A 24,718-nucleotide genomic window follows, 5' to 3' on the forward strand; every position below is an offset into this window, starting at 1 on the left:
CTGAAAGTTTTTTTTTTTTTTTAAATTTTTAAATAGTTTTTGATAAGTTATTCAGGAGTTCTCTCTCTTTTTTTTTTTTAAATAAAAAGCAAGAACTATTCAGCAGGGGGTTTAGCCACAGAACCGGGGTGGGGGGGAGAGAGAGAGAGAGAGAGAGAGAGAGAAAAGCAAAGGAGAAAGGAACTGTCACTGACTCCGTGAGACATGGTAGAGCAAAGAAGAGGGTATTTCATACAAGGTGGACCACTTCCAGCTGGTGAGAACCGAGATAAACACGTTGTGGGGCAGGTAGGAGGCCTCATCAAATGCCTGCTTTGAATCAAGCCAAGAGGATTTGGACCTTGTTCCCTTGAGGCCAGGAAAACCTATTGCTTGCCAACACGTCCCCTTCTTGTCGGAAGGTCTACAGCTGCCTGCTGTGAACTTTCCACAACCTAGCTTTGATGACCGCAGCAACAACATGTCTTAGGAGTAGACTTACTGCCAGTAGGAGTAGACTCTTGTTTAGCTACCCTAAAAGCTTTTTTAAATTTAGCTGCTGTACAAAAATTTGAGACTTAGTCTTTCATTAGAAGCTAGCCTCAACCACATATATAGGATCATGCTTTGAAAAGGTATTTAGGTGCACAAAGATTTTAGGAGCCTAAGCCCCATGTATTTCAACATGAATGAGGCACTTTCCAAAACAATTCAACAGGGTAAGTCTTACAAGGTGTCTAGTTCATATTTTAGCATCTAAACACCTTTGAACATTTAGCCTTGTGGGCCTGCTCCACATTTCATACCTTCACTTCAGTTTTGAAGGTCAGAAGGCTTTTGGGGGTGATAAGATCCAATCATCACAATGCAAAAACATAGTCAACTTAAAAAAATTTTTGTTTTAAACCTAGGCTTCCAGACTAACTTCTAATAGGAAATGTCTGTGGGGAGACAAAAGACATATTTTTCAGAGCTGGCAGACACAGAAGAGAACCTTTGCCTACTTGATTTAACCTATAGAGCAAACTACAGCAAACTGCAGAGCAGTGGTGCTGTCAAAGGTCAAAAAGCATGAGTCAGACTCTCCCCCAAAATCCTGTTTTTTCTTGAAGAGAAAAACAGACGAAAGTAAACAACTCCTTCACCATGATGCAATGTTTTGGGTTCATCTTTTCATGTTCTTGTCAGTACCCAGAGAGCGTGAGAGACTTGCCCACTCTTGAGCATCTTGTGAAAGATAGCATAGGCCCCACTGCACACCCCCTCAGCTGGTGTCTCCAGCAATGCAGGCACTCCCCGCGGTCTCCATGCTACTGCTCATCAGCCTGCACCCACATCTACCCCTGCTTGGAGGGGATTTTGGGGACACTCACCACAGCAGGGTCTTTATACAGCTGGAGAAGGAGGAAGGAGCCACGGTCACCACAGTTCTGCAAGCTTGCACCCACTCCCCAGGCAAAGCATACAAGAAACAGAGGCAGGAGAACATAGATGACTAACATGAACAGTTCTCCCCCAGCAAGGTGGTGAGCTTTATCTACTCCATCTTCCTTGTGGGAGGATTTCAGGCCATCATGAGGAGGTGGAGGTGCTGCTTTGTCAGCAGCTCTAATTAGCTACCTCCCTCCAGAACTGCAGGTAGCCAGTTAGCTGGAGCCGCAAAGCAGCGTGGCACGTGGGAGCTGGTCCCAGCTGCAGCTGGGAGAGCAGCAAACTGAAAAGGGGCTATGCCAGCAGCACAACAAAGGAGCCGGGTTTCTTTTGAGTCTGGTGCTGTAGCCTTGGCTGCAGTGCTGCTGGGTCTTACCTGTACTGCAGTGCCTCCCCGAGCTTTCTCTCTTGTCTGTGCTACTCTTCATGACTCCCCTAAATTCCTCACTGCTCTCTGTAGTTCCCCACCCTTCTCACTCTTTCCCCTTTTATGGCTTACCAGCCAGACAAGAGGCAGCATGTACAGCAGCTAGCTGGGGATCTTGTGGTGTCCAGGAGTACCAGGTGGCAGTACCCATCGCAGGTGTTGATTTGGGTCCCTCTGCTGCACCTGGTCCCTGACGTTCACATACCTTGCAGGTGCCTCTTGCAAGGGACTTCTGCACTGCTGCCAAACACCACTGGGATTGGCCAGTGGTTCAAACGCTACATACTGGGCAATTTTTTTTTTTTTGGGGGGGGGGGGGTTGTGTACTTGGAAAAGTTATTTTACCCTTGAAAGTGACACCTGCTCATTTGGGTACACACCCTTAGCTACAAGGCACCCCATCTCTGCCAATAAATACTGGTATTTACATATGCCTTGAGACTACGTAGCAGATGAAAAACACAAATGGCCTTCAAAAACTAGAGCTGTTGCACAGATAAAAGCTGTTGCACAACAAGCATTCACAGCACCTGAGGTGTGGGGTTTCCTATTGCTTGTGCACCAACCAATTCCACTGGAAACACCTGAGCACCTTTGTGGTCAGGCCCAGGCCAGACAGCAGCTGCTATCATTTAAGAAATTGGGAGTTTATGTTGGCAGCAGCCATCCTTCAAGAAGGAGCTTTTTAGGAGAAGGTAATGCAGTAAATAAATCTTCAGATATTTAACTTAAGGCTTAAAACAGTCTCTGCATATAATCAGAAAGGCTTATTAAAGGGAACACAGTTGATAGGAACAGCACTTTGCATTAGTTTCTGCATGATATGCAGCACTGATCAGATCATGTTAGCAGCTAATCAAGAAAGGTCCCAGTATGGATTTAAGGGTATATAACAACATGAGTGAGCGAACACATTTGTTCATCTTTTAAATCTAAATAACCTTTCTGAAAATGTAAAGTGCTAAGATTTGAATTTTAAATGTAAGAAAGGCAACACCCTTGTCTTTTTATCGTCTTTTGTAGTTAGATTAATTTGATTTTAACAAAGAATTCCTCATAATTTCAACACTGGTGCTAATACTTTCTCAGTTGAAAGTGAATAACGCAATTGCCTATGCAAGCAGGTGGCTTATCTTTGAGTTAAAAAGGGTACAACTCTTTCACTTTCTCCCTGCCTCTTATAAGTGCCTCAAGGTATATTTTTCTCACAGCAATCCTTTTACTAGCTGGAAATAGAAACTCCTAAAATGTGATTTAACTAGTACAGCATTAGGCTTAAGCCTAATGGCAAGAACAGCTTGCCTCTTCTTCTGGGGAACTGACTAAAATTTTGAATTTAAAATGACTTTAATTTTTAGGGGGTTTCCACTGCTTCAGTTTTTTTAAAATAAGATTAAGGAGCAGCTATGGTTTCCATTTCCTCATGAGGGCTCTTTTTGTGTCCAAGGCAACACCATTTTGCAAATACATTAATATAGGAACTCATGTTTTTCCTTGAGAGGTGAGCAAAATACAAGTATTTCCACTTGAGTAGCCCGCTGTGTGATGGTATTCCTAAGGTGTGGGCTTCCATCATTGGTTTCTTTTCCTTCCTGACTTTCAGCTGTGCCTTGTATTTTCTGCAACTGATATGCCAAAACAATCATTGGTAGGTAAGTGACTGTATATTTGCACACTTCAGGAAGCTGTAACGTTACCTGTAGGAATTAATGTATGATTGGTTATATACACATTCTCCTTTATCACCTCAACAAGCAAGCATGTTGCTCAGATTTGCCCATCAGGGAAAATCAGGTACAGTGCTGAGACTGATGTTTGTTTGTTTTTGGGGGTTAGTCTTAACATCTACATTAAGAATTTAAATCGGGTCTCTAGAGCCTAAAGTTCTCTTTCATAGGAGAATCTACACATTGTAAGAACTACTGCAGGCATTTCAATAAAAATGCCTACTTCGTATCAACTGCCAAAAGGTTTACTTCTCTTGGAGTATGAAACTAAAATGTAAATTACACAGCAGTATCTCTTAATGGTCTATTTAATGTGTATACAAGACTGTGCGGTAGTGCCTGATTTAAGGCACTGACTAGCAAGGCACTGATTTAAGGCACTCACTAGCAGGTTAGTGCCTAGCTTGCTAGCAGGAATAAAGGTCCAAGTCTGGCTTAGACAGTTCATGAAATCATCCGAAGTGGAGTGCAGCGCAGCGCAGTTAATCAGTAGTAAAAACTGACTTCAGATTGTAAGTACTTGGATTATAATTGCATCTTCCTCTTCATATCTTGCAAGTATCTTACTGCTTTTAAGTTCCTACCTCATAGCCCTTTCAGGTTGGAAATTTCACTTTGTTCAAAGTAATATGAAATTATTGCTGATAATTTGGGGAGAGAGGCAGTTAAAAGCTCACAGGCAAAAAACTGACAAGTTAGCTACTGCTTGTATTATTCCCACTACAAATTCCCCTGTTCATTGGCTTCCAAAGTCAAAAGCCATCATCAGAGTTCCTTCTAGAGATAGCTAGATTTTGAACAAAAGCCTAGAGCTACTCAGGAATTTTTTGCTTCGGTTTTCAAAGTACTTTTGGAGCATAACTTTTGTATTTAATATATTTCAGTAATGAATTCCATGTATTTTTTCCCCTCTGGGCTTAACATGGAGAAAGGTTGATGAATGCACTATATCAAATGTGTCACTATCTTAAAGACAAGAACTAGACCACTGTAAGTTTAAAAAAAACAAACATATTGGATTTTATTATTTTTAGACCATTAAAAAAAAACCAAAATGGTTTAAAAAACATTACCATCTGATATACCAACTATTCAGTAAAAACATACTAGTTTATTGAAGCATATGCATCATGTGTTCTTTTGTAGTTGGAGTCATGAAATGGCTTGTATCTGTTTCTGTAATTAGAGCATTTGTTTTCTTCAGATAGGACTTCTGTTTATACAGGGCCCAATGTGGCATTTTCAGTACTTTTGTAGAGTTGCCAGAGGTTTTGAAAGCTCACGGCAAGCAAAACCACTGTTTTTTTTATATTCACTGTTTGTACTGTATTCATTACTGTGAGCTCAGAGATAAAAGTACATGCTTAAACACTCTCCTGCTTTGTATTTTGCTGTATCTTTGGCTGAGGTCATACTATGAGATTTCAGTAGTAAACAAGAGAATTAGATGGTGAAGAAAAGCAAAGAGTGTTGTTGAAAAGAATTCTGAATCATAGGAAAAAACCTTAAGACACGTAGTCAGTTACTTCAAGACGACTGTACTCAGAGACTTGGAAAAGTACCTCCTGAAAAGTTGTGCGCAGAACATGAGCAAACTTCCTTACCTCTAGAACAGCTACTGCATGAAAGATTACACAGAAAAAAAAGCGAGACGTCGTCCTCCAGCCTTATTTGGGAGCGCTGTTCACGTACTGAAAGCTTTCTTTAAAAGTGAAGAGTGAAGAACAGGGCAGCTGCAGCAGACATCCTAGCTAGCAAGAACTGAAACAGCAGTGATAACACATACTAGACTGCCGTGTCATTTCTTTTTTGTTGTCGAAACAAGGAAGTGCTCCAGATTATACCCAGAGGGAAAGGGGTTGTGTCTTTGTTCAATACTAATGCCAACTATAAGATGCATTAGTGAAAGCAGGTAGAAAGGTACTATAAGCAAAGTGTTTCTAAACTGTCCTGCATCATCAGCCTCTATGACCATATTACCAACTTCCTGAATGTAAATGTAATGTTTCCTTACATCAACCAACGTGATAGACTGTGGCAAGGAGATGTGTGGGAGGCAAGTCAGTCCATCAGTAAAGCTAAGTCAGGATGACTGCTGTAAAGTGGCAGTACACACACAAGCAATCTTAATGTGTGCATCTCACTTCAGCTACAAATGAACAAAAAAGATCCTGGATAAAAAGTACATTTTCACTGTGATAATGGAATTAGTAAAGAGTGAAAGAGCCTGATTTCTAATGTAAAAAACAAAACTAACAAGTCTTTGAGAGGAATAAATCCCAAATAATCTCTCTCCATATTGTAGAGCTGTTTAAGAGAGTGAGATTTTTCTTTTCTGCCTGTTTTAAGACATACTTTGCCCCTAAAGGCCCCTTTAAGTCACTATGCTGATATCTGACACATTAATAAAACCCAGTAGCCTTTGGAGATAAATGATACAGGCAAGGAAGATACAAAAGCCGTGTAGCACATTTTGAACTCAAAACAGTACTTCATTAAAAAGAGACACATGAAATGAGTCAATATTTATTCTTTCTTCTCACTATCCTCAGTGATAGGGTCTGCAGGAGGCTCTTCAACTGTCGCACTATTGCTCTCTGAACCAGTGTTGCTATCACTGGTTCCTTCCTCTGCAGTGCTATCAACCCCTTCTTGGCCGCTCTCCTTATCATCTGGGGTAGATGTTCCTTCTTCACCATTCTGCTGGTTTTCTGTGCTCTCTTCTGGGTGAGGCTCTTCTGCAATAAGATATTTTTCAGTGTCATTTACATACTAACACACTTATTTAGATTGTCCAATGAGAACTTAGGAAGAAAGAGTTATCAATAATAATTGCTATGAAAGAGTTGGAATTATTTCTATCATTTAGAGTGTGCTGTGACAGGCACTGCTCTGCAAGACCTCTCAGTACCTGGGATGTATGCGTGGGCCTGCCATGTCTCCCTGATAGTCACATGCAGCTGCTAGACCTCAGAAGTACAGCCACAAGAAAGCAATGTGCCTTGTTAAGCCAGAAACACTACAATCAGATTCCTTGGTACGCTTTCCCTCATGCTGTTACGACAGTGGGCCACTGAGATACTAGCCACTGATACTCTTAGATACATTAATTTTTTCTAGTGCTACTGTACTGAACACCAGTAAAGAGGTCTGCAAATAAGTTTATAAGAGGGACACAGAACGAAGTGCATCATCCTTGCTAGACATCAACAGCAGAACTCTTCACTGGAAGAAGAAAATACTCCTAATATGCTCCAGTCTAACTGATGTCTAAAAAGGTGAATTAAATTTAGAAAGGGTTCAGGAAATCAAACTTTTTTTTCCTGAGTACATTAAATACAAAGCATTACATACTGGATTTGTGGTATCTTCTCCTCTCCCCTTTTATAAAGGAACAATTTAATGAGAAGAAAAACACCTGTGTTCACCAAGATGACATTAACTATTTTTAATGTCCCTCTGAAGGAGCCTTTCTTCCTATGGATAGCAAAAACGCAGAACACCGCTCCTGGCTAACGTGAGGCTCTACAGATGCACTTAATGTTGATCCTTTGAGGATTCTGAAGCTAATCTTCATATGCACTTACCTGTCTCCATGGGAGTATTCTCCTCTTCTTTCTTCTCCTCCATCTTGTTAGCTGCCTGTTCTTCCTCAGCTGCTATATTATTTTGACTGCGCTCAGCTTGCTCAGCTGCTTCTTTTTCCCTTTCCTCCTGCCTCTTGCGAGCCTGTTCCTCAGCTTGAGCAATTTCAGCTGCAATTTTTTCCATATCCACTTCCACCTTCAAACTGCATAACTAGCAAAAAAAAAAAAAAAAAAAAATTACTATCCCAGTTGCACTGAAAAACAAAACATCATGAAAACGCAACTGTAAGTTCAATCTTTCTACATACAGCATAATTCTTTGGATTTAACAAGGTTAATATAAAGAGGTTCAGTAACTAGGAAGGGAGTTACAAGTGTATTATCAGTTTAAGTCTTGTTTTTGAATGCAACCAAGGACAGAGCAATATGTTCTCCACGATGGCTTTAGGCCACCTTCCTTGTATTGCTCTCTAGTGACCTGAACCAGTGGAGCCTAAAGGCTCTTTTAAATTGTATTGTCTCAAAATAACCACTAAAGGTCACTGAAGGAGCATGAAATAATCAGAATGCTGCATGCTTTCTAACACACACTTCACCAGGCTTAGGAAGCTACTGTTCATCTAGCTGTGAACGTTCTAAAAGAGAACTAAACGGAAGTGGGACAGAGTACTCCTAAATATGGGTAACTACAGGTTCCTAAGAATAAGTGGAGAAAAGTGAAAGAGTTGTACCCTTTTTAGCTCATTATTAAAGGATTCTGTGCTTTCCAAGAACTTCCTCTTCTTCTCCTGGTGACGCTCTTCAATTTGCAGAAGCTCAGCTTCCAGTTTACGCTGGAAATGAAATTGGTAAGAAGCTTACTATGCAGTCAGCTCAAGTACTGGACAAAGTTTACTGCTGCATATAAAAATATTTAAACCCAATACTTTAAAATAGACCCATGTAATATAGTAAACGTCCTTATGCCAAAATGTTTTCTTTGATCTAATACCCAATGGCTAAGAAGTTTATGTAAAAATTAATGAGGTCTGAATAATAAATGTGTTGATGCAGCAATTCATGACTGCTAGGCATGTTATAAATGAAAAACAACAGGTACTTGAGGAGAACAATCCGCTGTCTTCCGGAGTACAACCTCTGTATTTTCTTTTATATTATACACCCCATCGATACATGGGCACAATACTTCAATTATATTCTCTAATATAGAAAGACCACAATCAAAGGAAAGAAGTACTCCCACACCACGTTTCCCTTTGTTCAGTTAAAAAAAAAAAAAAACACAAAACAAAACCACCCACTCTCTCTTATCCTAGTCAAATTTTTGTCAGTTTTTTTGCCTACATGTACACTGACTACACTGATAAGGTTCTTTTGTTAACATACTTATTTGGAAAATACAGACATCTGTCCAGGCAAAGCTAGCCGAAACGTGCAAGTGTGACCTTACTACATTTCCTTGTAGACATTTAATTTTCAATGAACCCAGTACCATAAGGAGGATTTATCATAATAAAAGACTGCTACGAACAAGATTACCAGTAATAAGCTAGTTGAAAGTCACAACTATATCAATGCCTATAAAGCAGAAGACTGTCGACATACAGAAGGATCATGTAAAATAATGAAAAGTACAGATTTACCACTTAAGATATCCTAAAGGACAAAATACAGCTGAACATAATTCTCAGGGATAACAAAAAGCACAGAGGGTGGGAGCTCACATTTTGCCACTCCCAAGAAAGCCGAGATGAGCTATTAGAGCGTTCAGAACATTGACACCCAACAAGAATAGTCATGTAGATGATCAAATGACATGCGATTTGGAGTGCAGCCTAACACCATTATGTTTAGCTGTCTTCATATCATTTATCTTTACCTGATGAACCATTAAAGATTGAACCTGACGTTTAAGAACTTGCATTCTAGCTGTAGTGACAACAGAGCGGACATCGGGCACCACGCTTTCACTCAGTATCTCACTGATGAGACGATGGTTTCTTTGAAAACGAGCCGTAGCTGTGTGCTTCATAGAAAATCCATCATCATAATCTGAAACAGAAGTTTTAAATGCAACTGCTTTAATTCCACAGAACGAGTAGCAAGTCTAATGCAACTATGCCTGCATCACCACCAATTAAAAAAAAAACAAGCAAAAAACCCAACAACCACCAGTTTCTGTCATGTACAGCGAAGTTCATGCTAACAAACGGCGGTAGAACATTAAGTAATTGGAAAGAGACAATACAAGGACAGAATGCCATTCACCCTGGAAAGTGGCACAGCTATGGCAGCTATGATTTTACATGACTCCCACATACATGAAATTTGGACTGACCTAATTACAGCAGTCGCAGTTGCTAAGTTCCAAACATAACGTGCTGCTTTCCATGTTTCCAGAGTAAGAGGGTCTATTTTAAGTAATACACCAAATCAAAAAATTTTCTGATTAATCATTTTACCAGAACTATATCCAGGGCAAGAAAACCTGACTTTTACCGAAATAGTAACAGAAGAGATACTCCTCTGTAAATAAGCTTTGTACACCAGATCAAAAAGGCTTTTTTTTTTTTTTTAAATTACAGGGAAATGAAAGGCTGAAGCAGAGACATATACTTAATCATCACAGATAATCTATAATAATGTAAGAAGTGTATTCTAAAATTTTTTGGTACAAAAATTACTTTTGGTTCCTTTTTTTTCCCCCTCTAAAGAACAGTTGCTGAAATAAAAAATAAAGTTTGGGAGAAAAGCATACGTTAACAAAGGTCAAGTGCTAGTCTACTTTGTAAGCATCTTGCAGATAAAAGAAAAGGAAGCCTAACAGGAACTAAACTGGCTTTTTTCACATATATCTAGAAGATTAACTACCAAAGATCTAAGAATATGAGAAAAAAATTCCCTTGACCTGTCAATCAAATTGAAAGCACTTCCAATTTATGGCAAGATACTGAACTTAGACAATGTTAATCTAGTTATATAATTTAACATGAACTATTGTATTACGGATAGCACTAGCAACTAATTTTAGAAGTAAAATGCAGTTTGATGCTACAAAGCAGAACAAAGTACCCAAAACTATCTAGTTTGCTTTCCCAGATCTAACAGCATTCAAAAGCTTCTGACCTATAGAAGATGGAAGTCTTCCCATGCTATGACTTTCTATGTATGTTCAAGGAGAGTAGGTAAAGTCTTTTAATATAAGAAATCAAACCACGCTCTGCAGCTTCGGTATCAAGAACTTGTCTACAAAACAGACTCAAGAAATTCAACTCAAACTAACTAGAAGCATGAATTTAAAGCACAGTAATTAAATAGCATTAAGTATTGGTGAGGACACAAACTTAAGAGAAAACTCCTTTGAGTATAATTCAAATTTAGTTGACTAATTAAATCAGTTAAAGGTATGAATTATCTTCCAGAACGATGTCATATAGAAAAGTCCAGAACTTGAGTTCATTTTACATGAAGTTTTCCTGATAGAGGTTATTCTCCAACTATTCAAAATCTGAAGGAGAATCCTAATACAGCATGCCAGAAAGTATTACCAAAAAAGAAATTTTCATTAAAAATTAACCAGGTAACTAGTTTAAGTGTTATGTTCAATTTCCCATTGAGGTATGCAATTAAAAGAAGGGAAAAGAGAACACAGAGTGGGAAGACAACAGATTTGCAAGAGGCAGGTATTAAGCAAATTAGTCTCTTTAATAATGTTAAGCCACTGTCCTCTCAAAAGACTCCTTTTACACTAAAAGTTTCTTGATCCTAGTGACGTGCAGGCTAGGACAACACCAGCATTTGTGTCACAGAAAAGAATTTGCTGTTTCATCCCAGATGTGAACAGATGCAACTTAAGGGTTAGTGCAGCTGCTTCTGCCTGAGTTAATTTGACCCAGGTAGAATAGAATGGATTTGAAAGTCCCAAAATGCCAGCTAATGGAACATCAAATATCTTTGCAAAAGTTTTGCAGTTACCTCACACTGGGAAATGTGCTGTTTGCCACTTATCTCAAGGGTGTGCTTTTACCAAAAAAAAAAAAAAAAAAAAAAAAAAGAAAAACCCAACCCAGCATAACTGCCCGAGTACATTTTTCAGCCTCAGGTTTCAACAAGTATTTATTTGGTCAGCCATTTATAAATTTAAAAGCAGAAGTTAACTAGAAGAGTCTAATTTTTTTGCACAGGGCGGGGTATATTTCCTTAAAGTCAAACAAACTTTAGGAATTTTCTCATCAACTTGTCAATAGCAAGAATAACTTTTTCTTTTCTGAGTAATCTTGAATGACAGTTGTTGTTGAACATGTTTAAAGTTCAGGTGCTTTCAGTCTTACTAGAACTCTGCCTGAGTGTCAGAATCATGTGCATATGCTAATAAAGCACAAAATTCCATTCAAGCTGGATTAAACCAGGCATCTAGGCATTTTATAATTCATATATTCAACCACTGAGGAGTTTTAAAGAGACTTTCTTTCGAGCTATAAGAAAGAGACTTTCTTTCTTTCTTTCTTTTACCCACAGTTAAGGGTTGGAAGAACTTTTATCACTGGCTTGCCACCTTAGTTTTTGGGAACAAGATGAAGTCAGCTGTTAGCTGTACCAGATAAAAGGTGATCATGAAAACTAGTTTCAAAAGGTACTGAAAGAGAAAGCGAGTCATTAAGCACTGTGAAGGTTATACATTTTTTTCCCCCCCATATTTGGCATCTGTTTCTTTATACTGTAGGTCCTACGATGAGACTGTCTCATTGGATGTGCAAACAAATTCCTTTCTGCTTACCATCTGGATCTTCTGCTGGCTGTATACTCATGTAAGGTTCACCTTTCTCCATGCGTGACTGCCTTTGTCGGCTTTCTTCTTCTAATGCAGCCTCAGCACGACTTTTTGCATTGATGTAGGCAAGGTATGCAGGAGAGTTATGGTAGGCCTTCATGGACTCATTGTACTCTATCTGAAATGTGACCAATATTGTTTGATCGCACCATTGGACAATTTCAGACTTGACAGAATTAGGTGCAACTCAAATTGTAGTTATACAGACAAACCTATTTTGAACCACCTAGCTCATACAAAATACTTTGTACAAATTACTTCTCTTAGTTTTTCTTTTACATATTAGAACCAATTTCATTGACATTCATGTTTTAAAAACACTAATTGAGTTTTTAGGTATGCTTCAGTCATAATATGAGAGGTTTTATGATAGCCTTATTACTGAGATAAAAAAAAAAATCAAACAATTTAGAACAAGGTATTTATGATCTGACAAACTGTTTTAGGTCAACTCATTTTTCTTATTTAATAATTCTCAATAATTCTTTGGAGCTCTAACTAGATCTTTGATTATGATTTCTTCTCTTTCCCTTATTCCAACATGTCATGAACCAGTTTTCAAAGTAATTTATGTTTTTGAGTTCTTTGATCCATCCCTGCACTGGGATGATACAGAATGCTGCAGCCAGACTACGGTCTCCTCCTGGTAGCAGGACTGCATCACTATTTTCACCTTCTTTGAAAGTTTCCCTTCCATTTCCTTTTTTTAATCTCACTTTTAAAATTTGCCTAGTCTAGATTTTGTACAGTGATTTGAGGTATTTCCAATGAAAAGCAAGATATATTCTGCAACATTGTTACAAGTACCTAAATGTGTCATTTTCTTTATTGTTAGGACTGGAATCCTTCTACCTAGGAACTGTAAATATATAATCAAGATGGCCCCTGCCCCAAGGAGCTTACAATCTAAGCATTGTTACCAAGTTAAAAAGTAAAAATCCTTGATTTTGTTTCAACTAAAGAGCATCCAGCTTTGAAGTACTTTTGACTTGGAACGAGAACGGCTCTAAGTTCCTCAGGTTTGATCAGGTTCTGCACAACCTCAGATGCCTCAGGTTTAAGCACAACACAGCAGGTGGACAAGTTACCCTCTGTAGCTTAGGATACCTGATACAATGACAGACTTGTAAAGGTCCTCAACACTTACCAACCTAGACACAAGACATAGCTGTCGTCTTTTGTCATGAAGATCAATAAAAAACAAAACAAATGCAAGAAAACCCTAAAAATGGTATCTTTTTCTATCAAGAAATGATACACTATGCCATAGCATGGAGTTACACCAGATTATACCATGGAAACCAACCCCTACGTGACTGGAAGTCTTTTATGAACATGTTCATGACTCAATAGCAGGAGTTGCAGAGCACCAGTTTTGAAAGAGGATTTTGGTGTTGAGACAATCTTTTCAACACTGATGTTGTACAATCAAATCCATTCATTAAACAGTTAAAAACGACACAATTATAAATACTTCATTTTGAATTAGGTCTAAAAACTGACCAGTCACAGTTGATGAACAGTTATTTAAAAAAAAAAAAGATTTAAAAGACGTGTCAGGACATACTTCCATTTAAGTTACATATAGGGGGTCTCGTGAATGCCTCATATACATCACTGCATGGGTAAGATGAATTTTTCTTCTCAGACCAGTTCCTAGAAGAATCAGCTGTAATAAACATCCCAGATTTCTTCCATTTACCTTTTCGGCTTCATATTCATTCAAATACTCTTGCTTCTCTTCATCAGTGAGATCTCGCCACATTCCTCCAATAATCTTGCCAATTTCCCATAACTTCAAATCAGGATTGGACGCCTTCACTTGGTCCCAGACCTTAACAGAAACAGCTGGAGCTTTACTAATAATATCTAAATACTTCCAAATTAAACATTTTATATTGTCATCTCAGTGTTCTTTCTGGAACCACCATGAAAAAACAGGATTAAGTTAGGAGTGAGTCTGGCTAAACTAGCTCGATTATTTTCTGGGGCAGGAAGTCAGTAGGAGGCCATCTACTGAAACGGGCAACTGCTGAAACGGCTTTGGTTTCATGAGAATAGTGCCTTTAACCCTCTTAATTCTCTTCTCAAATGCACATCGCTGCATCTCTGGGAAAAAAAAATGCTACTGAGTAAACACATCCAGCAGTAGGTTATGATAAAGAGCACTGAGCTTTTCAGATCAGAATGTAACATTTCAAAATACTTTTCAGTCTTGCTGATCAATTTGAGTTCCAACAAGTTCTGACTCCACCAAAAACGTTTCTAACTTTATAGGGAAAAAAAAAAAGGAGCGAGCTGCCAGTGTTATTTCTTGCTGTGAGAGATTAGAACGCCACTTGACTTTTTTTTTTGTTGTTGGTTTTTGGCCTAAGACAGATATGCTGGTAAAGATACTTTACCAGGAGTGGAAGAATTTCCTTCTGGCTCACCCGCTTCAGACAGGCTCAACTGCCCTCCCCAAGCCCAATCAGATTTCAGACTCCACAAGAGTCTCTCTCCTACTTTCTGTCAAACAGTTCATAGAATAGCGAAGTAAACGTTGCCACAGGCTAGGTTGGTGAAGGAGAACATGCAAAGTCCACTCATTGCTACTCTTCAGTCCAGCTACAGCACTGTACCAAGCCCAGTATACCGCAAGGAATACTTTCTGTATATAAAAAGTTCTGTCAGTAAGTCACAGGAACTTCTGAATGTGGCAGGGTGGATCCTTGTCAGCAGAGACAGTGGTAGTAAATTATCATTTTAGAGAAAAAACTTTTCCCCCCAGAAATTGACAACTGTATGAACAGATTACTGCTGCCATTATTCTGAAGGACAATGCATCTGTACTTTAAAATTCCCTTAAAGGAATGTGCAGGCTGTTAGAAGTAAAAGTTTAGAAGCTGAAACTAAGATAATAGCAATTAATTGTTAGCACGTACAAACGCTAACTTTTATTATTACTTGCTCGACACTGTATACCCACCTTCCGGCTGTACCTCATGTAGGGCATCAGAGGCTTGTCTGGGGGTTTGGGGGGTTTTGGAATGGTAATACCAGAGGAAGCCTATAAAAGAACCGAATAAATCCATTTGTTAATGTGATCACTGGACAGTTTCCATACGCACTAGTCTTGTGTAGTTAAACAAAAAAAACCCAAACAGCAAGCACCATCACCCAAAAAATTTACCAGAACTGTGAACAGGTACTACAACTGGTCCTCACAGAAATATTTTTCCGGTCTGAGTTTGTCCTTATAGCTGTACATTTACAGAACAGTTACTAGATAAATGTCCAAAAGGGCTCCATATTCTTAAAACTGAAAGGCATAGTTTAGAAATGTATGTGGAAACAGCAATCCCAGCAGGTTGTTTTCCTCACTTCTGATGAGCAACTGTTATTGTACCTGTTTTGACAAACTTAAATGTGCCTACTGGATTGGGGGGGAGGGCAGGGAGAAATGAAGAAAAGGATAAAGTTTTAAGAGCATGAAGTTATCTAGACATCCTTTCATTTTCAAATAATTTTAGAAACGTTTGTCCAAATGAATACATACGTTATAGAAATGTTTTTTAGAAATATATTTGTAACTACTCATTATAAAAAGAAAACATCCCTATGAAATTGATCCCTCAACGTGTGCGTTATTTGTATCCAAGCTGTACTGCAGCTGTCCAAATTAGACTCCAATACCCCTGCGTGCTCCTTTCTTCCTTTAGGTTAGTACAACATTAAGCATGTTGCTTGCGCTAAACAGTAAGCATTCCTGATGGAAAGCTGCTGCATCCACCTGTTCTCGTCCCCTCAAGCTACAAAACACCTTAGAGAACAAGTTTATAAGACGACAGGGTTTTTTTTCTCCTAAAATAGTGCAATGACATTACAGTCCATATGAACTGCAAGTTCTGAAAAACCTCAATTGTTCAAGCGCTTAAACACGCGAGGAGTTTCACTGTATTAAGTGGGACCATTTTCATGAAAATATTAAAGCAGTTTCAAACTTTCTCAAGACTATGGCCATAGGTTAAACAAATACTTGGATCTGGCCAAGGAGGCTAGTGTTCAGTATTCAGCTTCCAAATTTTTCCTCTTAATATTTTTGTTTCACTGAATTTATGAAGTTGTATGAAACAATGCATAGAGAATTGCATATAGATATAAATAATGTACATGAGGTATATGCTTTACCAAAATGTATACACATATACACACACAAATGGATTTGGAAAACATTAACAGAAATTGTTCAATGCTTTTAAATTAACAGCAATTTAAAGACACCATACATATATTGGTATATGCATGGCAGAGAAAGCTGTATATGCTTATGACATACAGAAACAATGAAAGTTCTCAGACAAAACCTAGCTTATATCAGAAGAGAAATATGAGATGTTCCATCTGGTAAAGATTTTAACAAACCAGATGAACTTCTATGAAGGTTTATAGAAGAAAGGCATAAGGACGTATAGTGCATTAAAAGCACGATCTATTCCTTGATCAATCTTTCTTTATACCATGTTCCAAACTAAGCAGATGTTTTGAGACAAAACTCTTACATGAAAAAAAAACCCCTTAAAATTATAAGAATTATAGAATCCTTTTCCTTTTGGTTGTGTTTTAAAAATTGCAAGAATTTACTCTATTTCTATTGTGCTAGTTATGAAAAAGTTACACTTTGCACAGTCTGCTTTTCCTTCTTGACTGCACTTGATGCTCAGAACTTTTATCAGCATTTGAAAGAAGCTGTCACCTCTCTCTCATCACTTGAGTCCATCTCACTTTGTTTATTCAATGAAAAATGGATGTAACATCAATATCCACAGAGTACAGAATGAAGGCTTGCATCTCTTGCATGGCTCAATAATATGATGCAATTACTACTAATGATCACCAGTTTGGAAAATGCCTTCTTTCTGTTTGTGCTAATAAAGCTGAGTAAAATTAGTAGTTCCCTCCAAGAATAATTTGTACCCACACTATAGACCTTTCCCCTAAGCATGCAGTGGCCACTGAAGACCACAGACAGTCTGTCTTTTTGGAATTCCATATCATACATGAGTATCACATTTTCCTCCTACTGAACAGAAGTTCATTTTCCTGTAAAAGGTTTCACAGTGAAAGGGAAGGAGGGGGAGGGGAGAAATTGGAAGTAATTTCTGTTTTTATAAAAAGTGGCAGCAGCCAAGATTCAGAAGAACCTAACTCTAAAGCCATTTCTGGTCAATTCCTGTTGTTTGCCGGATGATGTAATAGTTGATTCTCCTACCGTGACCCGGCTGTTGGTGCCCGGGTTCCCTCCCAGCCTGTAGTTGTTGTAGGCCAGATGGCTGTATGGATTGTATCCCACAAACCCTGGTGTGCTGGGCATTTGCTGATGGAAACAAATGAGACAAAAACACGAATGAGAAATGAGCTCAAACGAGGAAAACACAGAAATGAAAATGAACTGCAATATGGCATGCAAAAGCAATCAGAATTTAAACAAGCAAATGAGGTGTAGCAGTTGGTATCTTCTCAACACGTTAAAGTTACTCCAGTTTAAACCTATCAAGGAAACAGGGATTTTAGCCAAGTGCATCACTACAAATTTCTGTCCAGACTTTGTGGTTTCATTTCCATTAAATGTGTAACTTTTAAAAAGAAGTATTTCATAAATCCTGCACACAGCTAATAAAATTCTCCAACATATAAGCCACCAAGTAATTCACAAAGGCTCTCATATCCATAGGGTTAAACTTACAAAGTAACATAGCACATAGTAATTGAGCAGAAATCCTCAATATCAACATTTACTATGCCAATGAAAATCTCCACCTGCCTTTCTTTCCATCCTTCTGCCTTTCCAACAAACATTAATACTATCAACAGGAAATAATCTCTCAAAGCATCATCTGTGCACCACTAGCAATATCTGATCCTGGTGATCTGCAATATCTAAAAATTTTGGGGAACTACAGGATTAGAAAGCTGGAGAGAAGGTGATTCACAGAGATAATTCTGTTACGAGGTAGTCTGCAGAATGATAAGAGTTGAAGAACCACCGCAATAATCTTTGAAGAACCACCGCCATAATCTATAGGTTAGAAACTACAAACTAATCTTATCAGATCGCTACTTCATCAAATCCAACACAATTTCAGACGTTAATCAACATATCTTCATCCATTCTTGAAAGTGGAGCAATTTGTTTTCACCTCCATTAGCGTAAAGATAATCTTTATTCTTTCCAATCCCTTCTTTCCTACTATCTACATATAAATCCAGACTGTGATGGTCCTATCATCCATTACCTAAGGATTCATAATGTCCTCTAGTGTTTCTAGGAGTTTTTAAACACCATTTATACAGTGTCCCAGTCTTGGGGGCACGCTGGCCCTTATAAGAAATGCACAATCCCAAGAGTCTTTTAAAATGATTTGCTCACTGGATCCATTATGGATTATTATTAAAAAAAAAAATTGATGAATAGGTTCAGGAACCAAAAGAACCAAAGTGTGACACCTACACAGACAAAAAACAGTGAACAAAAATAGCCTATAAACTAAACTACGTTAACTTGCAAAGTTTTAAGTATATGTAGACACACTGTGGTTAGTTCATTGCAAAACATACAGAGTATAGTTATCCTTTAAGAGCCAACCTTAAAATGTATGTTTCATTGTCAAACTTTTAAAACTCAAATCACAGCAGTTGACATTTACTCAGTCTGTGTGTCTGCGATCATGACATACACAGTCACTATTTAATAAGCTGTGGTTTTACTGTAGTTCAGTATTACTGTAACAACAGTTTTGGAGTAAATTGAATTACATCTCCAACAAAACTGGATGACAATTATAACCTCTGTGCGCTTAATTCTTTATTTCTGCAAGACAGGTGTTAAATATTATAGAGGAACTACCTGGCAGTACATTAGAGAATTGTTACTACAGACATAATAGTGCAGTTAGTGAGGACTGCTCTTATTTTGTTTGGAACAGTAAGAGGAGCTGGAAGCAAGGTCTGTTCCTCCCTCCCCCCCTTTCTTTGACTTGCATTAACAAGAGCACAGACCATCAAGGACTGTGTATGCAGTAATTTACATAACGCATAAGATTCTTGTAAAACAGGCAATGAATGTCACAGTGCAGATCTGAAATTTGAATTTCAGGTACCCTTCTAAAGACTTACTAACTTGACTTAAAATAAAATTAAAAAAAAAAAACCTAAAAAAAAAGCTAAACAAAGAACAACCCCCTCCCACCTCCCCCCTATTCCACAGGAACGTCCACATCAATATACTCCATTTAACAATATCTGCATCCATGCTAACTCCCAAGGGAATCAATACGCTCTATGTGCATGCCTGGTTCTCAATGCAGGAATCCAGTTATAAGAGCAGATACCATCATAGTTTTTGTAATATTCGCACAATCTATAAAGCTGTGTGCAAAATGAAAACTCTGAACAAACTATGCCAAAAGCAGTAAAATATTTTATTTTCATAAGTTTTTAAGAACAATCTATGTTTATACAATATAGCATTTCCAAGCCTTTTTAAATGTGATCCTTTAAATTCATTGCGCCAGACTTTACATTTCATCTAGATCCCATCCTGCACTTTTCATCCCAGAGGCACAGACGAAAAACACTGGATAACAGTTTTCAAATTTTCTTTGGTCAGTAATTTCACTAGCATCCTTACTTTCTCTTTTGCACAAGATTAGTACTTTCTCATGTCAATGCATTAATCCTCAAAGGCAAGCTATTATAGAAATGCAAATGCTACATAAGATTCATTTGCTTTCAGGTGCTTTTCTGACCTCAGGACATTGGTATTTCAGTACCTTTTTTTTTTTTTTTTAAATGTACACAACTGGACATGATTCAAAATCACCTCTCATGTTTCTGTAAGTGTCATTCCAGACTGTACAGTAAAATATTTTTCATGCAACAGACCAAAAATACCAAGGATTTCAAGAAGTTTGAATAAGACTGTCATCATGAACGTTTTGTTATTCTGAGCCAATATAACAAAGATTTGCATGCCCCTGCATTCCACTGAAAGTCAGCTAGGTAGGTACCACAGAAACACCAAAACACATAGTGCTTTGCCCATGCTTTGGGCATGAAATTTTAGAATTAAGTGTATATCAGTCTGTTCTTAAATATTCCAGTATATTTTTGCAACACAAGCTGTGAATATGATTTCCGACCCAGGGCTGTGGTAAGTTATTAAAGGCCATATCACCAGATCTGTGTTAATGAGAAAAATCACTATACTTACGGTTGCGGGAGCTGGGGTAGGAGGTGGGGCGTAAGATGGCCTTTCTGTTGAAAGATAAATGCAAGCAGAAAGTTTTTTCTTGAAAATGCGAATGAATTCTTTATAAGGCATCCAGAGTCCCAAACACTTCAAAGATTTACAGAAGACAGACAGAGATCCTGGCCTCAAAGACTTACTTTCCACTATGTCATTGAAGATTGTAAAACAAAGGATAGGAGAGAGAGGAGAAAAAAAATCCCACGCCATTGCCAGATTGCTAGCCTTTTATTTAGACATAAGATTAAAGACTATAAAACATATTTAAATGAAGATCAGTTAAAAAGAGGGTAAGCAAAAGTGTAGTGAAACATCATTTAGGAGAAACTGATATCTGGATTGTCTATGGAAACAGAGAGTTGTACTCAAAAAGTAGTCTTTGATATGTTATAGTATGCTTTAGAAATAAGCAGGAACAGGCTAAGGTCCAATCACACCTGAGATGCCAGAAATCAGCCACAAGCAAGATTTAAGGCCAAGAGTTTGGTCAGAATCATTCCTTTTCACACAAGGAATGACAGAATTATCTCACAGTTTGGTTCTTGCTGATTCAGATCTTTAATTCACCAAATTAAAGGAAGAAAAATCTGAAAACTTACTTGACATTTTGATAGGCAAATTTTCAGCCACCTGACATTATATTTGTAATTCTGAAAAACAAAAGAATATTATGCTATTAAATGTTAAGCTTTCCCAACTCTTTGAAATTTCAATTATAATTACCATTAATTACTAAAGAAGATTTGCAAATTTTGGAACAAAAACAAAACAAAGTTTCTGAAAACTATAGGTGATATATTATTGCAACATGAATGTGCTTTCCAAGGAGTTTGGCCTTAAACAGCTGTGATTCAGGTTTATGTGATCTCCATGATACAGATTTTAAGTATAACTTTTTTCCTAAGCAATAAAAAGGATACGTATCACTATTTTACACAGCCTGCTTCAGAAACCTGGTCTTAATGTATGAGCGACCTCACTAAATATTTCCATTACGGAACAGGAAAAAGTAATCACCAAACATGATAGAAGCTATAGGGTTCTTCATAGCATCGGCTATGGGATGTGAGAGATTTAATCTCATTCAGCATCAAGCTCGTAAGCGTGTCAGGGAAACACACAGCAATAAAGCAGTGTTCTTTCAGCCTTCCTCTTAGAAGAAGTCCATCAAGATTTCAATAGAAGTTAGGCCCGTTTTGGCACTACGTGACGGCACAGCGGTCTTCGCTTTGACCTTTCCTCGTTTTTCGCACCGAAACGCTCACGAAGTTCAACGGGGCAGAAAGGCCCCTGCGTGCACCACGGAGCAGCCGGTCTCTGAAGCCGGCCCAGCGTTCCCGCTGCCTCCAAACGGGGCCGTGCCCGCTCCCGGGAGACCCGCAGCCGGCCCGAGAGGCACCGCTCGACCCCCCCCCCCCGCCGCCGGGCGGGACCCCCGGCGCCTCCCCGGAGGCAGCGCAGCCAGGACAGGGCCCCCCAACGCCCGGTGGCGAGAGGCGGCCGGGCCGGGCCTGCCGCCTCCCAGCCCCTCCCGCCCGCGGCTCCCCAGGCCTCGGCGACCCCCTCGGCCTGCCCCCGCCGCGAGCCCGCGCTGGAGGAGGCCGGGCCGGGCGAGCTCCGGGCCGGGCCCCGCCGCCCCGACTCACCGGCTCCGGCCCCGGCCGCGCTCCCTTTGTTCCCCACAGGGCTGGGGGAGGCCGCGCGGGCCGCGCCTGCGCCTCGGCACTTTCCACACGCAGAGCCTCCGCCCCGCCCTCGGCGGCGGCTGCTGCTCGGGCTTTACCGGAGAGGCCGCTGCGCTGCCCGTCTCCCCTCCGGTGTCACCGCCGGGCACAGACCCTCCCCGCACGCCCGCAACCCGCCGGGAGGAAGGGAAGCCGGAGCGGATTGTGGCGAATCTGCGGCACACAGAGGGTAAAGGCAGCGCCGGGCTCTGCGCGCAGGCGCGGCTCCATCCCGCCCCGCCCCGCCATTCCCCCAGCGGGGTGGTTTCTCAGCCGGCGGGGCTGCCCGCCTGCCTCGCGTTCCCTTCCGCACTTTCCACACCCAGCGTAGCCTTCTTCCCGCCCTTCCGCTGGGGCTCGGTAGCGCCCGCCGCCGCTCGGGTCGCTGTTAGCAGGTCCGCGGCGGGCGAGCGGAAGGGGCGGGCGGCCGGGTTGCCGCGTTGTCTCCGCGTGGCGAATCTGCGGCTGAGAACGTCCAGGCAGGCGCGGGGGAGGTGAGGCCGTTGGCGCCTCGCGCCCGCCACGCGCCCGGCGGCCATTTGGCGCCTTTTCGGCTCGCGTCGCCTCAGAGGGGGAGCGCGGCCGCCGGGCCGGGCCGGGCCGAGTCCCTCCGCGCGGGGCGGCGGCGACGGGACAGGAGACGAGCGGGAAGAGCCGGGCGCAGCGCAAACGGCCGTGAGGGGAGGGGGAGGGGGAGCGGCTGGAAGAGGCGCTGCTGCGCTACAGCCTCGGGGCCTCGATGTCTCTCAGGAGCGGGATAAGGAGCGTAGGTGACCTGTCCCGGCAGCGCCGAGGAGCCGTGTGTCTAGAGTGGGCCGGACCGTCCTGCAGCCACGGTCCGGGAGGGGCATGGCTTTGAAGAGAAGCTGAGCGGCAACGGAATTTAGCCCAAAGTTTGCTCTTGCTTAAGGTGCTGTGAGGGAAAAACAAGATTTTTCTGGGTCGATGGAAGGGCGTAGGCAAAAGAAGGTCTAGAGGAAACAGGTCGGCCTGCAAGAACCGCATGATGATGAGCATAGCGAAGACTAAACATGTGGCCTATGGGAAATAATTATAAATCTGTGCAAACTTTAATTTTGGACTATATCGGGCTGACCAGCTCAAGTACTTAGCAGCTGAGTCATAGAAGACTGTGAACTAGGGAGCTCTGAAGTAATCCGGAACGATTTACTGCATGAATATGCAAAGGTATCATATATGCAGGTAAAAAGCCTGCAAATACAGAACACAATACACCTTGCAGCTCTGAATGTCTGAGGAGCAGAGCAGTTTCAGACCTCAGTGTTCCACATATGATGGTTTTGCACAGTGAAAATTGTTAAAGTGACTGAGTTCAAAATAAAAATATAAAATTGGGAAATGAAATGCTGTCATATGGCTAATAAGATAAAATTCTAGACACCTATGAAGGAAGATTTGGGTGGGCCTGGCGATATGGCATCTGAAGGAAAGCCAAACAGTGGATGTTCCTGCTAAGACAGTACGCAGAAACATCTTTGTTTTTTTGAAAAAAACCTAACTGAATAGGATCCTGTGTTACTGCAAGTTAGGCCCGTTTCTTGATGCGCACTGTTTATCTAAACAAGTTTGTTCTTAAATAAGCACATTTCTGTGAACACAGAGACAATGATTCTGCCCTCATCTGCTTACAGTATGCTATCTATGGCCACGGTGGAAATTTGCTGAAGAACAATAGAATAATCTGCAACTTCCATTTGGTAATTAAAAGAATGTAAGAATCCAAAGATTCCTCAGATAGTCAGCTAGATCAGCCTCTTTTTAGTCCACCAGTTTCACGTGGATAGAAGTTTGTGAAGAACAGGTGAGAAAATACTTGTTAAAAATAACCTAGTTTTATTCCTGGCTGTGACTGCTTCATGCATTCCTCTGTAATTTATTAATAACTTGATTTTGCTGATAAAATGCTAAGACAGTTTCCTAGTAAGTAGTTATTAAGAGTCTGTTTCTATACGCTGTACGCTTGTATATGCCCAGAACGAAGTCAGCGCTGACCAGTAGCATGTCTTTGACCTTTGCACTTGCTAGGCAAAGGGGACTTTTCGTGAAAGGCTATTCTGTTCGTTCTTTCTGCATCAACACTTTGTGCAGCGTTCTAGTTTATGTATTTTCTTGCTAACATCTATAGTCCTCTTTGACAGTTAGTTAAATTCCACTCTCATTTTCCCAGGTCAAATGTTAATAGAGCTAATGCTTTGAATTTAGCAGGAACCTTCGGATGTCTGCTAACAAGACACTGCTTTCAAATTTAATTTCAGTGATATCAAATATTCAGTGATTTCAAATATTAAATTTTAGCGATATCAAATATTCAGTCAAGTAGACAAAAATGATTAGGAAAACTAAGATGTGAGGAGCGAGACAAAGAGGAGTTTGAAGAAGTGGTTGGAGTTTGTTGTACGACTGCACCTGTCGCTGAGACTCAAAAGCCTTTTATTTTCCTTAGGTGTTCAGCTGAGTGAGAATGCCTTGAAGTTACATTGAAAGATACATTTATTGCATGTAGCATGACATTTTCATTCTTCCTATTCAGAACTTGGTATGGTTTTGGCAAGAAAGGTGTAATTGTGTTCTGTGCATAGAAATTTTAAAATGATGAGGTCAATTCTAAATTTATGCAGCTTGAAATATTTCATATGGTTTTCATGTATGCTTCCTGATAATCACTGTCCATGCTCATAGAACCGAATCATTTATATATATTTTC

The 24,718-nt window shown here is 40.1% G+C and overlaps 1 protein-coding gene and 1 long non-coding RNA gene across 12 annotated transcripts in view; one reads left to right on the forward strand and one right to left on the reverse strand.

Moving 5' to 3' along the window:
- Positions 1–6,074: 6,074 nt before the first annotated feature.
- On the reverse strand, positions 6,075–22,318 carry SMARCE1 (SWI/SNF related BAF chromatin remodeling complex subunit E1). 8 transcript variants are annotated; one of them, XM_068919121.1, is made up of 11 exons: positions 21,916–22,318; positions 20,869–20,919; positions 20,234–20,277; positions 17,234–17,338; positions 14,951–15,031; positions 13,685–13,816; positions 11,929–12,100; positions 9,031–9,203; positions 7,883–7,984; positions 7,152–7,362; positions 6,075–6,302 (listed from the first exon to the last, which is right to left on the reverse strand). In XM_068919121.1, the coding sequence occupies exons 2-11, from the start codon at positions 20,873–20,875 to the stop codon at positions 6,091–6,093; spliced, it is 1,239 nt and encodes a 412-aa protein (XP_068775222.1). In that variant the 5' UTR covers positions 20,876–20,919; positions 21,916–22,318; the 3' UTR covers positions 6,075–6,090. The 8 variants fall into 8 exon arrangements, with proteins under 8 accessions (XP_068775222.1, XP_068775219.1, XP_068775223.1 ...); XM_068919118.1 differs by having other exon boundaries at positions 17,171–17,338; positions 21,916–22,308; XM_068919122.1 differs by having other exon boundaries at positions 22,053–22,269.
- The window catches only part of LOC138062203 (uncharacterized), a 63,693-nt gene continuing 61,020 nt past the window's right edge, over positions 22,046–24,718 (forward strand). For 3 of the 4 annotated variants that reach the window (XR_011136294.1, XR_011136295.1, XR_011136293.1), the window contains exon 1: positions 22,708–23,815. This is a non-coding gene — a long non-coding RNA (uncharacterized lncRNA). Of the gene's footprint in view, positions 22,184–22,707; positions 23,816–24,718 lie in introns of those variants that run through there. The other variant, XR_011136296.1, reaches the window with a different exon arrangement.

Source organism: Struthio camelus, chromosome 25 (genome assembly GCF_040807025.1).
Source record: "Struthio camelus isolate bStrCam1 chromosome 25, bStrCam1.hap1, whole genome shotgun sequence".
NCBI classification, from domain to species: domain Eukaryota; kingdom Metazoa; phylum Chordata; class Aves; order Struthioniformes; family Struthionidae; genus Struthio; species Struthio camelus.

Coding starts and splice junctions, on each gene's coding strand:
- SMARCE1 (XM_068919118.1), bottom strand. Junction 12,101..13,684: donor ATGAATATGAAGCCGAAAAG/GTAAATGGAAGA, acceptor GTCACATTTCAG/ATAGAGTACAATGAGTCCAT. Junction 7,985..9,030: donor AATCTTTAATGGTTCATCAG/GTAAAGATAAAT, acceptor TTTCATTTCCAG/CGTAAACTGGAAGCTGAGCT.